Source organism: Taudactylus pleione, unplaced genomic scaffold (genome assembly GCF_031769625.1).
Source record: "Taudactylus pleione unplaced genomic scaffold, aTauple2 ptg000270l, whole genome shotgun sequence".
Taxonomy (NCBI): domain Eukaryota; kingdom Metazoa; phylum Chordata; class Amphibia; order Anura; family Myobatrachidae; genus Taudactylus; species Taudactylus pleione.
In genome coordinates, this window is record NW_028284672.1 from 7,103,190 (window position 1) to 7,121,010 (window position 17,821).

The 17,821-nt window shown below is 37.6% G+C and overlaps 1 protein-coding gene across 1 annotated transcript in view; it reads right to left on the reverse strand.

The window, feature by feature from the left end:
* Window positions 1–8,302: 8,302 nt before the first annotated feature.
* POU2AF1 (POU class 2 homeobox associating factor 1) overlaps window positions 8,303–17,821 on the reverse strand; it is a 76,476-nt gene continuing 66,957 nt past the window's right edge. The window contains exons 2-5 of the mRNA XM_088481414.1: window positions 13,529–13,659; window positions 10,357–10,399; window positions 9,992–10,272; window positions 8,303–8,620 (exon numbers count right to left, since the gene is read on the reverse strand). Of these exons, the coding sequence (XP_088337540.1) occupies window positions 8,303–8,620; window positions 9,992–10,272; window positions 10,357–10,399; window positions 13,529–13,659 (773 nt within the window). The remainder of the gene's footprint in view (window positions 8,621–9,991; window positions 10,273–10,356; window positions 10,400–13,528; window positions 13,660–17,821) is intronic.

Consider the following 17,821-nt stretch of genomic DNA (forward strand, 5'->3'; position numbering starts at 1 on the left):
CTGTATGCTGGCATAGAAAGAATAAAAAGAACTGTATGCTGGCATAGAAAGAATAGAAATAACTGTATGCTGGCATAGAAAGAATAGAAATAATTGTATGGTGGCATAGAAAGAATAGAAATAACTGTATGCTGGCATAGACAGAATAGAAATAACTGTATGCTGGCATAGACAGAATAGAAATAACTGTATGCTGGCATAGACAGAATAGAAATAACTGTATGCTGGCATAGAAAGAATAGAAATAATTGTATGGTGGCATAGAAAGAATAGAAATAACTGTATGCTGGCATAGAAAGAATAGAAATAACTGTATGCTGGCATAGAAAGAATAGAAAGAACTGTATGGTGGCATAGAAAGAATAGAAATAATTGTATGGTGGCATAGAAAGAATAGAAATAATTGTATGGTGGCATAGAAAGAATAGAAATAACTGTATGGTGGCATAGAAAGAATAGAAATAACTGTATGCTGGCATAGAAAGAATAGAAATAATTGTATGGTGGCATAGAAAGAATAGAAATAACTGTATGCTGGCATAGAAAGAATAGAAATAACTGTATGCTGGCATAGACAGAATAAAAAGAACTGTATGCTGGCATAGAAAGAATAGAAATAACTGTATGCTGGCAGAGAAAGAATAGAAATAACTGAATGGTGGCATAGAAAGAATAGAAATAATTGTATGGTGGCATAGAAAGAATAGAAATAACAGTATGCTGGCATAGAAATAATAGAAATAATTGTATGGTGGCATAGAAAGAATAGAAATAACTGTATGGTGGCATAGAAAGAATAGAAATAACTGTATGCTGGCATAGAAAGAATATAAATAACTGTATGCTGGCATAGAAAGAATAGAAATAACTGTATGCTGGCATAGAAAGAATAGAAATAATTGTATGGTGGCATAGAAAGAATAGAAATAACTGTATGCTGGCATAGAAAGAATAGAAATAATTGTATGGTGGCATAGAAAGAATAAAAAGAACTGTATGCTGGCATAGAAAGAATAGAAATAACTGTATGCTGGCAGAGAAAGAATAGAAATAACTGAATGGTGGCATAGAAAGAATAGAAATAACTGTATGGTGGCATAGAAAGAATAGAAATAATTGTATGGTGGCATAGAAAGAATAGAAATAACAGTATGCTGGCATAGAAATAATAGAAATAATTGTATGGTGGCATAGAAAGAATAGAAATAACTGTATGGTGGCATAGAAAGAATAGAAATAACTGTATGCTGGCATAGAAAGAATATAAATAACTGTATGCTGGCATAGAAAGAATAGAAATAACTGTATGCTGGCATAGAAAGAATAGAAATAACAGTATGCTGGCATAGAAAGAATAGAAATAACTGTATGCTGGCATAGAAAGAATAGAAATAACTGTATGCTGGCATAGAAAGAATAGAAAGAACTGTATGGTGGCATAGAAAGAATAGAAATAATTGTATGGTGGCATAGAAAGAATAGAAATAACTGTATGGTGGCATAGAAAGAATAGAAATAATTGTATGGTGGCATACAAAGAATAGAAATAACTGTATGCTGGCATAGAAAGAATAGAAATAACTGAATGGTGGCATAGAAAGAATAGAAATAACTGTATGGTGGCATAGAAAGAATATAAATAATTGTATGGTGGCATAGAAAGAATAGAAATAACTGTATGCTGGCATAGAAAGAATAGAAATAATTGTATGGTGGCATAGAAAGAATAAAAAGAACTGTATGCTGGCATAGAAAGAATAGAAATAACTGTATGCTGGCATAGAAAGAATAGAAATAACTGTATGGTGGCATAGAAAGAATAGAAATAATTGTATGGTGGCATAGAAAGAATAGAAATAACTGTATGGTGGCATAGAAAGAATAGAAATAACAGTATGCTGGCATAGAAATAATAGAAATAACTGTATGGTGGCATAGAAAGAATAGAAAGAACTGTATGCTGGCATAGAAAGAATAGAAATAATTGTATGGTGGCATAGAAAGAATAGAAATAACTGTATGCTGGCATAGAAAGAATAGAAATAATTGTATGGTGGCCTAGAAAGAATAGAAATAATTGTATGCTGGCATAGAAAGAATAGAAATAATTGTATGGTGGCATACAAAGAATAGAAATAACTGTATGCTGGCATAGAAAGAATAGAAATAACTGAATGGTGGCATAGAAAGAATAGAAATAACTGTATGGTGGCATAGAAAGAATATAAATAATTGTATGGTGGCATAGAAAGAATAGAAATAACTGTATGCTGGCATAGAAAGAATAGAAATAATTGTATGGTGGCATAGAAAGAATAAAAAGAACTGTATGCTGGCATAGAAAGAATAGAAATAACTGTATGCTGGCATAGAAAGAATAGAAATAATTGTATGGTGGCATAGAAAGAATAGAAATAACTGTATGCTGGCATAGACAGAATAGAAATAACTGTATGCTGGCATAGAAAGAATAGAAATAACTGTATGCTGGCATAGAAAGAATAGAAATAACTGTATGCTGGCATAGAAAGAATAGAAATAATTGTATGGTGGCATAGAAAGAATAGAAATAACTGTATGCTGGCATAGAAAGAATAGAAATAACTGTATGCTGGCATAGAAAGAATAGAAAGAACTGTATGGTGGCATAGAAAGAATAGAAATAACTGTATGGTGGCATAGAAAGAATAGAAATAACTGTATGCTGGCATAGAAAGAATAGAAATAATTGTATGGTGGCATAGAAAGAATAGAAATAACTGTATGCTGGCATAGAAAGAATAGAAATAATTGTATGGTGCCATAGAAAGAATAAAAAGAACTGTATGCTGTCAGAGAAAGAATAGAAATAACTGAATGGTGGCATAGAAAGAATAGAAATAACTGTATGGTGGCATAGAAAGAATAGAAATAATTGTATGGTGGCATAGAAAGAATAGAAATAACAGTATGCTGGCATAGAAATAATAGAAATAACTGTATGGTGGCATAGAAAGAATAGAAATAACTGTATGGTGGCATAGAAAGAATAGAAATAACTGTATGGTGGCATAGAAAGAATAGAAATAACTGTATGCTGGCATAGAAAGAATAGAAATAACTGTATGCTGGCATAGAAATAATAGAAATAACTGTATGCTGGCATAGAAAGAATAGAAATAACTGTATGCTGGCATAGAAAGAATAGAAAGAACTGTATGCTGGCATAGAAAGAATAGAAAGAACTGTATGGTGGCATAGAAAGAATAGAAATAATTGTATGGTGGCATAGAAAGAATAGAAATAACTGTATGGTGGCATAGAAAGAATAGAAATAACTGTATGCTGGCAGAGAAAGAATAGAAATAACTGTATGGTGGCATAGAAAGAATAGAAATAATTGTATGGTGGCATAGAAAGAATAGAAATAACTGTATGGTGGCATAGAAAGAATAGAAATAACAGTATGCTGGCATAGAAATAATAGAAATAACTGTATGGTGGCATAGAAAGAATAGAAATAACTGTATGCTGGCATAGAAAGAATAGAAATAATTGTATGGTGGCATAGAAAGAATAGAAATAACTGTATGCTGGCATAGAAAGAATAGAAATAATTGTATGGTGGCCTAGAAAGAATAGAAATAATTGTATGCTGGCATAGAAAGAATAGAAATAATTGTATGGTGGCATACAAAGAATAGAAATAACTGTATGCTGGCATAGAAAGAATAGAAATAACTGAATGGTGGCATAGAAAGAATAGAAATAACTGTATGGTGGCATAGAAAGAATATAAATAATTGTATGGTGGCATAGAAAGAATAGAAATAACTGTATGCTGGCATAGAAAGAATAGAAATAACTGAATGGTGGCATAGAAAGAATAGAAATAACTGTATGGTGGCATAGAAAGAATAGAAATAACTGTATGCTGGCATAGAAAGAATAGAAATAACTTTATGCTGGCAGAGAATGGACAGCTCCCAATCAGTGCAACCCAACAACACAAACACAACAACAATTGCATTGTGTGTGACGTCCACTCTATGGGTGCTCTTAAAACCAAAACTAGTGTATCCAACTCAGCCTTCCACAATAACTATTCTGCCGGGAAATGTAGACTATCTGCTCCCGTGAGGGTGGTCCAGACATCATAAACATTCTCCATGAAGGTGACTGCACCCAACAAGCCAACCTCATACTTTCCTATCAAAATAGCTAACAACTACAACTGCAAAAAATAGGGCTGGTAGGGGAAGGAAAAGAGGCCTGAGCCCTGGAGCCATAGTTATAAATAACATTAACAAACCACACCCCCAAGGCTAGCTATAAAAGTAAAAGTATAACAGGTGACCATCTCTCAAACGACCCTTCAGCCTGATGGTTTAAGCCACTCCAAGCTTATGACAGCCTTCTGTTATTCCAGGAAAACACAAGATGACTTGTTGAGAGGGAAAAAAAACTCGGCTGAGGGATTATTTTATTTCTCTGCTCCATGGGTAGATGTACTAAGCGATTGAGATAGATACAGTGGAAAGAGATAAAGTAACCAACAATCAGATCCTGTCATTTTAAAGGCTGTGTTTGAAAAATAACAGGAGCTGATTGATTGGTACTTAATCTCCATCTACTTTATTTCTTTCTAAGGTTTAGTACAGTACATAGACCCCTTTATTAGTCTCCACGGCTTAGTACATCTCCTCCTATGTGTACACGTGGACTGACAGGTGCCAACTAATGTATTAATGGAAGCAAAGGCTATTTATTTATTTATTAACAGTTTCTTATATAGCGCAGCATATTCCGTTGCGCTTTACAATTAGAAATCCAATTGTTTTTTACAAGTGGAGATGTCACCCATATCAACCAATAAGATTATACTTATCATTTATCTAGTACCTTCTAGTAGATAGTAGCTAGAATCTGATTAGTTGCTAAGGGCACCATCTCCACTTCTAAAAACCCGCACTTTAGTAAATACACACCTAAGTGGGGTGAACATTTACAGCTTAAATATTTATTAATCTGTTTTCATAAATATACAAACTGTATTAAATTGAACATTTCTCAATGGGACTACCATACATACCAGTGATTATACATATTAAAGACTTACAATATCTGTATTGTAAGCTGACATTTTGGAGGTATATTATCTGTTGGGACAACTGAATTCTGAATTGTTTTTCTGGAAACTGATTGCATTAAATAGAATGTCACAATACTTTGTATATATTAATTGCAAGTTTCCTCCAGTTTTCAGAGATCAAAAATTGGCACATGCAATGCTAAAGTTTACTGAGTTGAGCGATTTGTTGTTACTACACATGCATGAAAATCCCTAAACTGGTACGATGCATGTGTGAACAGGGGCTCACTTGCAATTGAGGCGCATGGTATCATAAATGTATTGGATATATGCTGGGAGTTTCTGGCTGGTGAATGGGAGGTAGCTATTCAGGCACACAAGGTGGCTTATCAGGGGCACCAAGAGGGGAGGGGGGAGTGGGTACAAATTACCCGGGCCCGGGCTTGCTAGAAGGGCCCGATGGTGGCTCAGGTCTGGCATCACTCCCCCCCCCTTACATCACTGGGCTGGGCTGCACTAGGAGACTGCCCGTGGCTACTAAGAAGCAACCACAGCAGTCTATTATGCCTGTGGGGGGAGCTATCAAGCTGATCGCGCCCCCCACTGGTTATGCGCCGGGCAGAGGGGGCTCACTGCGCAAAACTTTTTTTCTTGACCTAAGGGGGTGTGGTCATGCCTCCCGCAATTAGGCCATGCCCCCTATTTTATCGGGGCCCGGCGTGGTTCTTGACGGGCCTGCGTCTTATGGGCATGTTATGGGAGTATCGTGAGCTGATACTAACATTAGCATAAGGTCGCAATGGTGACTATGGCAACAGACACTAAAGCAGTTGCAGCAAAATCAGACCTTTGATGTGGTTTGGAAAGATTGAGAATGCTTCATTTTATTTAAGTTTTTCCATTAAAAGTGTTAGTTGATATGATGCTGTGAACATCTTAAGATTGGTCATCCTGATCCTGGTTGGATGTAAAAGTCATTTTCACCTATGAGATAAAAGGCTCTGCTTTGGGTGCAACGGGGAATCAGGCTCTGTATCTTTACCTGTATTTCCCAATAACACACACCATTTAAAGATACTCTTGGAAAACCTTATATCATTTTGAGGCATTGTATGTTTAAATGTTTTAAATATAGTTTTAAAGTTATAGTTTCAAAAGATATTTTAAAGCCTACACATTTTTTAAATTGTGCAAACTTTTGATCATGTTACTTGGGAACAGTTCATTTCAAATTTAGTTACTCCGAACCAAAGTCTGTTTAGGCAATTATTTGTTTGGGCTACAGTTGGCTAGATGTGTTTAACTGCAAGCATGAGTTTGTGTAAGAACTGTTCCTTTGGACCTTTAATCGAATTGCAATTCACATAGTTGGTCAATGGAAAAATTTATACTACAGTTTGGAATTACTGTAGGAACTGAAGTTAAGAACTATAAAAGGTTCAATGGACTTAGGTTAGTGGAGTTAAAGTTTGGTGATTATTGAAACGGATAAGTATTACAAATTGAAATACCTGGTACCCAAGTTTCTAATAACTAAACATAACGGTAAAACAAATGACTTGGAAGGTGATTTAATCAATAATAAATGATACTGTACTTATCTATTGCATTTTTAAATAAATTCCCATGTTTAACATAAAATCTTCAGTATCATAGCAAACTTTTTAATAGAATCACATTTTTATACTGTACTGTATGTAGATGATGCAAATAAATGATTTTTATTCAGCTGACTAAATTAAAGTTTGTTTCACCTTTTCTAGAAGAAAGAACATATATTCAAATTTTAGTAAAAAAAAATAGACAGGAGAAGGGTCAGGAGCATGTAGGAAGCAAACTAACACTGAATATTCATACGCTTTATACTATTTACAGTAGCTCAAAGCATTGGTAGCTAAGCAACTGATTTTAAGAGTGCACTATTATCATTGGAAACTGTGCTCTGTTAAAATAAAATGAAAATCCTCAAATTGATGCAAATAGCACACTGAAACATTCATATACATTTCAGATTTTATGAACAACTTGGCCAATCTTTACAAAATACCTCGAGTAGATCCTGGAATTAACTCACATTTTTATAAACATTTATATAAACTGTCACATATTATTATTGTTGTGGGGGAAGAATTAAATTCTGTGTGTTGTGCCTCTGGGCCACTTACTTTAGTGAGAACTATTGTAATTTTTCCCTCTTACTTCTATGGGGTGAGAAGGAAAACTTACAATGTCTGTGGACGATGGATGCATCTATCGTCATGAACTGGATCAGCCTTATGGTGAGCTACTGGTTCATACCTAGCATAGCAGGAATGTTAAATAACCAGTTCTTACAGTTTCTGCACTACTTGTACTAAGCCTTGGAGAGAGCTAAAGTGAACAGAGATAAAGTACTAACCAATCAGCAACTGCAAATCCGGCTAACTAACAGCGAGGCAGGCGATCTCACGGCAAGGCATTAGCACGCCCACTATCTTGGCGTGCGATGGCTCTGTGTATGCAGAAGCCCACCAGCCTGTCTTAAGGTACCCACTTATGCAAGTCATCTTCAGGAAGTGTATGCAACCATCGGTACCATCGAGTACCATCTGAAGCTAACGCAGCGCTTGTGGTTGACCATACCTTACCCCAAGCACTGCTAGCACTTCAGTGTAAAATTCAGCCAGGTGACATGTACTATGACACTGCGTCTTAATTATGCACGCCTCTGAAACAGCGTTAAGACGCTTGGGCACACCTACGTTCGCACCTCCACTCCCCCGTTTTCAAAGACCGACCCCTGTAACCACCCACAAACGGCTTGTCCTGTCACTCAATCAGCCAGGCTGTCTATGCATAGCGAGTGAAAGCTTCCCGATCGCTTGGACTAGTTCTTGCATGCGCACTGCGATGCGTACGTATGCGCACAATGCAAACATTGGCAGTCTGCGTGCGAACACTTCTTAGCGATTGGGTCTGAATCGGGCCCATAGACCGCTTAGCTTGATTTGCCAATCACATATGCTATACCTTCTGTTGTATTGTGTTTACGAGTACATTTACAATAAGTTTGTGCAAGGTGGTCATCTTCTTGGTTTTAAATAGTCTTTAAATGCAAAACCACGGTAGGTTTAGGTAACAGGATTTCAAAGTAATTTTTTTTTTTAAATTGCATTGTTTATAATTACATCATTTAGACTCAGATCACATTGTATTAAATATAACTCTAAGTTAATTGAATGAAGACACAAGTTAAAGCCCCTCAATAGACAGAGTGTGTTGTAGAACATAAGAATCACTCTCTTCATCTCCATGTAGTAATTTTTCGATTGACATATTGTTGATGGCTCGCCTTGAGTCATCAGGTTCTTCTGGCAAAGGATCTGGCAGAGAAATAGGTATAGGGACAAACTGCGGGCTTTGAATTGTTGGTGGAGCTGTCTGGTATGCCATGGAATGAGTTGCTCCTGGAAGGCTTGGAATCGTCTGAGCCCATGGGAAGTAAGTCAGTGGTGTTTGCTGATCTGTATATTCTAATTGAGTTGCAACACAGGGAGTGGTGTTTCTCGTCTGTCAAAAATAAGTATATGATAGATTCAAGTTTATAGTACAGACAATAATAAGCAAACCACCCACAAATGTCTAAACAGCAGAATATAAATCTATTGCCATTCATTCATATGTTCTCTGAAATGTGGAGGTCGTGGAATAAGTAAAACATTTTAAATGTTTGTTATACTAAATCAGGGGTGGGCAATAAGCAGCCCTCCAGCTGTTGTTAAACTACATATCCAAGCCTGCCTTGCAATAGTTGTAGCATGTCCAAATTTCAAAACTGTGGAAGGGCATGCTGGGATGTGTAGTCCTACAACAGCTGGGGACCACTTATTGCCCATTCCCTATACTAGATCCTGGATGTAAATACTTCACTTTTCAGACAGATCTTATCTTATATTTGTTGCTTTGACCCACTGAAAAAAAGATACATTTGATTTGGGCAATTCCTCATAGTAGGATACTGTCATGATGACAATGCTTCATTGTGCAGCTTCAACGCTCCACGTTGTAATTAAACATATTGTGCTAGTGGTTGTAATGACTGTTAGCATAATCTAGAACATTGTTATGCTCAGTTATGGCATTTACCTAGTTGTATTTGTCTAATTTGTATCTTTTGTCTAAAATCAACTTGATGATATATCTCTTTTATATTTATTTTGCATTTGTATGCAGGAATAATGCTTTTTCTCTGAAACCTGCTGAGACTGAGCAGATGATTTGGCCATGGTGGCTAGACATATGCTAGGTACTGCATGTGATGCCTTTCCCAAAAAAGAAGTGCCTTCATATGCCCTACCACAATGTCACTATGATAGAGAGTGCATCCAACCTATGGTAGAAGAGGGTTTATGCACTATATGTGTACTCCCTAATTATATTTTCTTCCTACAACACTACATATTAATTCAAGCAATGTAAACTACAGTAGTTACGCATACTTAGTGTTACTCTACTGTTGCATTCATTTAATGTTCTGAGCAAATAACACTGCCCAACACTGACTAACCAATTGTCCTCTTCCTGACAAGGGGCTATTGTGTGCTAGTCCGAATTGTTGCTTTCAGCCCTTGAATCTGACTCATTTCCTGACATTCAATGTGTGCGGTTTGCCCCAATCTTTAGCCTGCCTCTGCCTGGATTTGTGCATTGATACCTGTTTTATTTAGTGTTTACAGCTGCCCATCAGAGCAAAACTGTGGGCATGGCCCAAGGGTGTCCCGCTGTGCAGTCCATCACCTCCTTGCTGGAGGAAAATTATTGATGTAAAATTCACACCAGCACCTTAAGTGAGCCCAAAACAACCACTGGTGGCACCATGGACCTACTCCACTAACTACGGAGATTTTCAAGAATTTAGAAAGTTTGGTAATGTTTACTTACTGAGAAATTTGTTAGAACAGGTTGCGAGGTATAAGTCAAGACAGAAGGTGGACCAACCACGGTATAACCTTGACACATTGGCTGGACATACATATCTCCTGTGTAAGGACAGCTGACAGTTTCATGTGAAATGTACTCCGGGCATGTTGTCCATTGGGTTAAAGGTTGAAAAGATGATGGCTGTGAAATCCACCCAGTGTAAAGGGTCCCTTCATCATGGATTGGCAATAATGATGTCGTAGCATCCAAATCAACATAGGGCAGTTCAGTGGAGTTTGAAACTGGTAATAAAACACAGACATTTTACTATAATGGTTAAACTGAGAGATTCAAAATTAGAGGTAAAGAAGATTTGTATGAATTACCTACTGGCGTGTAGGATGGATATGTCTGATAAGATGAGGTCACCTAGAAAAATATCATATGTTAAAACTTTATTAAAAAATAGAAAATTAACATTTGTTCCTATGACATTGTCCCACTAATTGTAGCCAAACATTTTGTCATAAATGAGTGAATTTAGAAATCTGGCTCACAAGGCCATGTCTACTGGGTAAAACAGAGACAGCTTGGTAATAAAAATGGCCAGCATACAAGAGGCCAGGTCCATGCCATTTATTTTACAATTAAAGGTGTTTGATTAACAAAATATGTTGAGAATACAGCATGGAATACATTTATTATCCCCAAGCTTTCGTTGATTTCTGGCATGAATGCGTGATCAGGAAGATTACTAGGTAAGAGGTATGCAATTATAATTAGCTTAATTATTTAAATAGTTCGTACACATTTAAAAAACCCACAGTATGTAAATAGTAAGAGGCAATCTATGAAGGCAACATCACATAAATCTAATGCACCCCCATCAAAATGACTTTATTTAAAGAAAGAGCCCAAAATGTTTCAAGTAATCTCCAATATGGCAAAAACTAGAGGGACCTGATTCAGATTTGGTAATATAGTAAGATAGAGCAAGTAACTCTGTACCTGGGCAAACCATTCTGGAATGCAATGGGTGCAAGACAGGGTAAATATTGGCTGCTTTTCCATGTAGCCAACAGCTTTATTTTTACACTGTAATTTAGATTTCAGTTTGGGCATGCCCCTCCCAAATCTAAATCTCTCTGCACATTTAAAATCTGCCCCACCTGTAGTGCAGCATGGTTTTGCCAGGATTCATAGTTAATTGCTCTTTCTTATTCTATTCCCAAAGTTGAATCAGGCCCAGAGACAGACTCAATCACAATAACTGTCACTTGCAGAGAATCAAGACGTTTGTTCTAAATGGTGAAATATTTACAGTATTCAAAACTTTTCCCTTTTCATAATTGAGACCAAGTACTGTAGATTGAAATCATAGGAAAGGGTGTCGGTAGCAACTGACAAACAGATACAAGTGTTAGGACATACCATTCCTAAAAGAGAGATGGAGATATGGAAGAAAATGGGGAGTTTGAAAGTCCCATAAGAAAAAATGCAAAAATGTATTGCAACTCAGGGGAATTTTCACTCAGTATTTTAAAATCTTGTCAGATCGATAGGAGCAATTATTTATGAAATGTTTAAAATTTGCATAGTCTAATCATCCTAATTTGTTTGAATTATTTATAAAGGTTAAACCAATTTACCAGGATCTTGTGCCGAAAAAGTTATTTGCTCATAAAAGAAAATTAAAATCCACAGGTACTGATGAAACGCCTTTTATATTAGATAAAGAAGATTTTGAATGTATAGAGACAAAAGGTGATAGATTTACTTTCTGTCCTTTTTTCAAAGCCGCCAATGATTGGCAGCTATAACTGATGGACTTTAAAGAGGAAAAGTAATTAATGCTAAACAAGCCTGATCTAACATTAGTACTATTGCCCTTTAAATTAAATCGCCCAAAGCCACTGATCATTATAGTTGTAGTCCTAGAAGTTCTGCTACGAGAAAGTACCCAAGTTCTTAATAATATACCTAAAGACAATTTTGTTGCTATTTTCAATGTTAACCACAGTGATAAAATTTCTAGATCTGATTCAAATAGAAGTCTAAATTTTAGTGTTTTCCTAGCAAAACATCCTCAGTAGATAGTTTACATAAAACAACGATCAAAGAGTTTAAAAGACTATTTGAATGAGGAAACGAACTAAACTTGGACCCTTCAATTATTATTTAAAGTCCAGTTGGTTTGAAAACACAGAAAATGACTTAAAAAGAGTTATACCACCAATTAAATTAAATTAAATTTTATGTAATATTACAACAAGATCCTACACAAAGATTTCAATTGGAACTTAAAGGGATGATAGAATTGGCATTGACTAAGTGATTGATTTTAAGAGTAGAAGAAGCTAGGTTCTTCCTTGCAAAACCCATCACACCTACAAACTCCCAGCTCCTTACATATTTCATTCAACATTTTAAATGGATATCAGATTGGGAGGTAATTGGTAGATGGTCAGGATGCCAGTGGTCAGAATCCTGGTGTTGGAATCCCGACAGCAGTCTTAATGCTGGCTCCAGAATCCTGAGCACTGATATCCCGACGGTGAGTATTAGGGTTAGGTTTAGGGTTAGGATTATGGGTTAGGGTTAGGCACTAGGGGGATGGTTAGAGTTAGGCTGCAGGAAGGAAGGGTTAGACTTGGGGGGAGAGGGTTAGGCTGCAGGAGGGGCAGGTTAGGGTTAAGATTCAGGAAAGGTGGGTCAGGGTTAGGGGCGGTTAGGGTAAGGGTTATAATGATTCCTAAAATCTGTCATGATATCCTGACCATCAGCATTCTGACCACTGGGATCCCATACCCAACCCATGTGTCTAACATGACTAAATAGAATGGACAGATTTCCAAACCAAAAGAAAATGCCCTATAGGACACTCTCGGACAAATAAAATATATATAATAACATATATTTGTGGATTAACAATTTTACATTTTATTAGATATTAAAATGGTAAACTCTTATTACTGCTCTGTTACACATGTGTTATGTATCATGAATAAAATTGACTAAATGCTTTAAAATTGATTTCCAATCAGCACAATATTATTTTTCTTTTTAAATATTATTCTAGACATTAATTTGAAAAATACACCAAGCATTTTAGTAATGACTATACAATACAAATATCATGTCAGTAACCTCTGTACAGAAATGATTTTAATGATCACTATACAATACCGAAAGTCTTCTAGTCTCCCATGTACTGTACAAACAAGAAATATATATTTTATCTAACTTACAAGACAGAGAGCATGCTTGTGGCCCCTATACAATACAGATAGCAATCTTATGACAGATACACAAAATACAGGGCATTCTAGTGAACTATATAGAAAGTACACTAAAATAACATCTTAAAATAAAGGCTGATGGGGACCACAAAAATACAAGCAATAAATAAATACATTTGACCATGTTTCTATATCATACTTTCATATTTGAAAAAGAATGGAGAATCCAGTGTCACAATCTAGCTTTCATTTTCCTTTGTAATTAAAGATGTTTGTAAATAAATGAATTGTGATCTGTAAGTAGGAAGAGTCACATTACCGTAGGTGTTATGGAATTAGTTACAGCAAAATGCCCTCGCTTTCTTTTCAAAAGTTCTTTGACTGGTTCCTTTACACGTACACCAAGGTAGGGCCGTGTCTGATTATGCTGGTGTTGATCTGAAGTCACAGCTAGAAAAAAAGAAGAATTAGCAGAGAAAAATATAACCTAATTTATATATACAGTATATTATATATATTCATATAAGTCCTGCACTCACATCTGAGTTAATCACAACATCGGGGTGCATTCCAGCCAGTTCAGGTTCAGAGACAGTTAGGCAAATATAAATATCCAGAAGGACACACTCACCAAGGAGACAATTCAGTATTATTTATTCCATGATTCAAATGGTATGGTAGTAGCAGGTTATAGCAGCATATAGATAGCGCTGTCCAGAGGAAGAGTGGATGCTGCTGATATTAGATACATAGAGGCTCTGAAGCCAGAAGAACAACAGTGCTTAATTCAGGAAGATGGTGGCCATTACCAAGCAACAGGTGGGAGTCTAACATCCTCTACTGCTTCTAACACTCAGTAATAGGAGATGGCAGGTGAGTGGAGAAGAAGGTGGATGGCGGGACCATAGGACTGTTGAAAATTTCAATTGTGGGTCCAATGGTGCATCTAAAGTCGCACCAAGCAGTATTTCAGCATACAGTATATGGATTCTCAAAGTGGACCATCTTAGTCCTTACACATTCAGGATGCATGGATGTGCACCAGGGTATGGCTTTCTAGTGGCATATAAAGTCACAGATGAGACTACAGCAAAATGCACAGAGATGGGCGCAGCTACATCCGACTAAGGCCCGTATTCAACTTGAGGCGAAAAGCCGTTTTCGCGTGTTTTTGGCAGAAACTTTTCGCCGATGACGTCATTTTCGCCTGTTTTCACTTTACTCCGTATTCACTTTGGAAGACTTTTCACCTAGGCGGAAAGTCAATGCAATGTATTAGGCGGAAAAGTTTCGCCTATGAATAGCAGGCGGAAAAAAGTGCAGAATTGGGTTTTTGGGGTGCAATGTTGCGGGAACCCCCCTGCAGCCTTCAGACAGTCCCCAAAAAGGTAAACTGTGTTAAAAAAATTTTTTAAAAGACTTAAGAGCACCCCACAAAACCACTTTGAATTTGGGGGCAAAAAAATAATGTTGGGGGACAAAGTTAAAAACTAGCGAATTTGACTCTGGGGGGGTACCCAAGTATGCCCCAGGTGTTTTTTTCATTGCAGGGGCTTGCGGAAGGTGGATTTGTCATGTTTTTTTTTAAACTTAACTTTAGCAACTTTAAAATATGCTGACCCCCATTTTCAAGTACCCCAAATTTGCTGGGATAAGTTACTATTCTGCACCACTTATACAAAAACGCTATTTAGCAGCTATTGAGCCCGTTTAAAAACACCAAATAACTTCAGCAAGCCAAATCGGGGGGTATCATAGGGAACCCCCATGTCAGAGCATCTTTTGGGGGGTGTCAGGCTGATTTCCCCAAATCTGACAGTACTTTCCCCTTGTTTAATTTTCGCCGGGTGCCGTTTTCGCCTACTTTCAAATTGAGTTTGCACACACGTGTCGAAGCTGGATTATTGACTGAGACAAGATCAGTTTAAAATGAGATCGCAAGATGCCATTTTGCGAATGGCCGCCTAAGCGCCATTTCAGATAAACTCACACTTTAGTACATGTGGCGGTATTACTATTAGCATCATGCGATTGCATCTGTGACCATCGCCATAAGTTACGGCGATTCATCAAAAGCCCATTTCATGAATTTACGTAGTTTGGGTGCTCTGGATAAAGTGTGTGTATTATTATAATTCCCCTAAAGGATATATTTCAGAAATGGCTGTACAGTATGCCAAATTGGATTGCATTAGCTAAACAGAGCAAATGGCCACGTGACAATTATCCTGTGAAGACAAGCTTCATGGACATAACGTCTGCTCTCACTCCAGGTGACCCTGCTCGAATACAGCAAGAGGGTCGTTTGTAGCACCTTACATTAGCAGGCTTCCTACAATAAAATACCTTCAAAGCCAAGAGTGTTATCTGAGGTTTGGGTCTTGTAGCTGTGCTAATTTGCATCCACACAGGCCCTGGGAGAACAAAGACCAGTATTTTGGAGCCTGAAAAGGGAGGGGGCTGCTGGGGCATGAGCAAGTCATAGAACTATAATGCTCAGCATTCCACACTGCTAGGTGTTCTCATACACACATTAATACACACAATTGCGCTGTTAACTAGTCGCATATTAGCGAATGCATAAGACCCTGTATGAAAACGCTGAATATTAGCTCCATGCACACGCATCTGCCCCAAGTTAACTACCGTCTTTACATCAAACCCCACATACTCACACATTACATATTCACATACAAGGTTCCATAAGCTTTAAGGTGTAAGATTCGAGTATGCACATTTATTATCATTGCTAGAAAATAAAGTTTATTTCGTAACTAAGGTTTTATACGTGATAAGTAAGCCATGTTTGGTATTGTACTGATGCGTACTCTCTCAACAGTATTCCGGTAATATCGATGGAGAGATCGCAACATTCATTCTCAAATTATGGACCGCAGAGACTTCAAGCAACAAAATGTACACAAAATGTATTATATGAACAACTGTTAGGATTTGCATGAGGCGGGAAACCAGAGACCTCCAGTTGTTAGAGGCTGGATTGTGTCTATTTGAACCAACCTGTTAAATGCCTTGTAACATATGCCCTCTCCTTTAGGACCAATGGTATTAGCAACAAACTTCTCTATTGTGTTGTTTATTCCTGGGGGGTATAAATATGTGTGCTCTGACCTTGGGTTTCTAGTCTTCGTGCTGAATGCTGATTGACGAGGGGTTTCTTGCTGATGCCTAACATCTGGACCAGAGAGCGCTGCGTATGTATAATTGTACTTGGGTCTGTATAATCTCTTTGCGCTAAGATTATATGAGGATCATAGCGTGTAACTGCTGTACTTTTACTTGAGTAATACCTTGTGCTTTGGAACCACAGGTTCTAGGTCTGGAGTCTTTATTTACTGTCTGACTGCGTACGCAAATTAGCGTCATCCTTAGAGGTTTATAGGCAGGATATTAGAAGGTATAGGCAGGGGTATATAGAGGTTCAAAGGCAGAATCCTTAGTTGGGGGCTCATAGTGAAGTCACTTACCCACTCACACGGCACTTACGGTTATCGATTTCTCACCAAAGGGTGGAGTGGCCACATGCAGGGTTTACCTGCAACCACTCGGTGCTGAGAGATCGCTACCCATTTTTGTGTGAACCAGGGACGCTGACTAGATTCCAGGGACAAGAGAGGAAAAAGTTTGTTTTCCTTTGTTGATATAACCTAACATTTCAGGGGTGCCGCAGTATTGAACACGCGGCTGAGTCGCAGTTTTGCGCACAGTAAAGACGCACTTTTGTGTACGCAGCTAAAGGTTATCATATGGTTGTGTGGTAGTCGCATTATTGTGTATGCGACTGGTCACACAATAGCGTATACGTACTTCCGGTCGTGCTGCCACGTGTTTAAACAAAGCCGTTGAGGTTTACATTCTTTTCAATTGTTGTCAATATCTGGGTTAACGTGTATTTTTCTGCGCAGGAAAGAAAGTGTGTAACAGTGAGTATTTGTTGGTAGGGGTAACTTGTTCCCTAAAGTTAGAGGTACCGTATGACCTTTAAGGGCTAAGTGCTAGCCGCTCGGTAGACAGCTTACCGTTCTATACACAGTAGCAGGTGTACATGTTGTCTTTGTTGTATAGAGGTGCGTGGAAGTAGCCGACTTAAACTTCCATAGGTGTGGAAGTTGCCTTCTTAAATCTTATCCGGGTGGGTGGAGTAGCTCTTCAAATCTTCACAGGTGTGTGGGCGCTGCTGTTAAATCGTCCACAGGTAAGTGAAAGTATCTTGACTGTCTTTCACCAGTTTAAATCTTTATTGAAAAACATAGGAGTTGCTCAGAATGGGGGCCATGCAAACAATAGAGATGTTAGACAATGATGTGCTGCTAATGGAAGCGCCGTTTGGATCGGCCCGTCGTATTATGCATACTAAGTACGGTACTTATGCAATAAGGTATTGTGATGTATGGTTTAAAATGACGATGAAGAGTGTTAGACCGTTTCCCAGAATTGGTAGTTTTGATAAAGATGTATTAGATAATGTGCGGGATCACATCAGTCTGATGCGCTCCCGAGAGAAAAAGGTCAAATATTATGAATGTTTAAAGTTGTGGCAGCATGAAGGGGATGCGTGGCTTAAAAATGTGCAAGCGACACAAACTAGCATTGC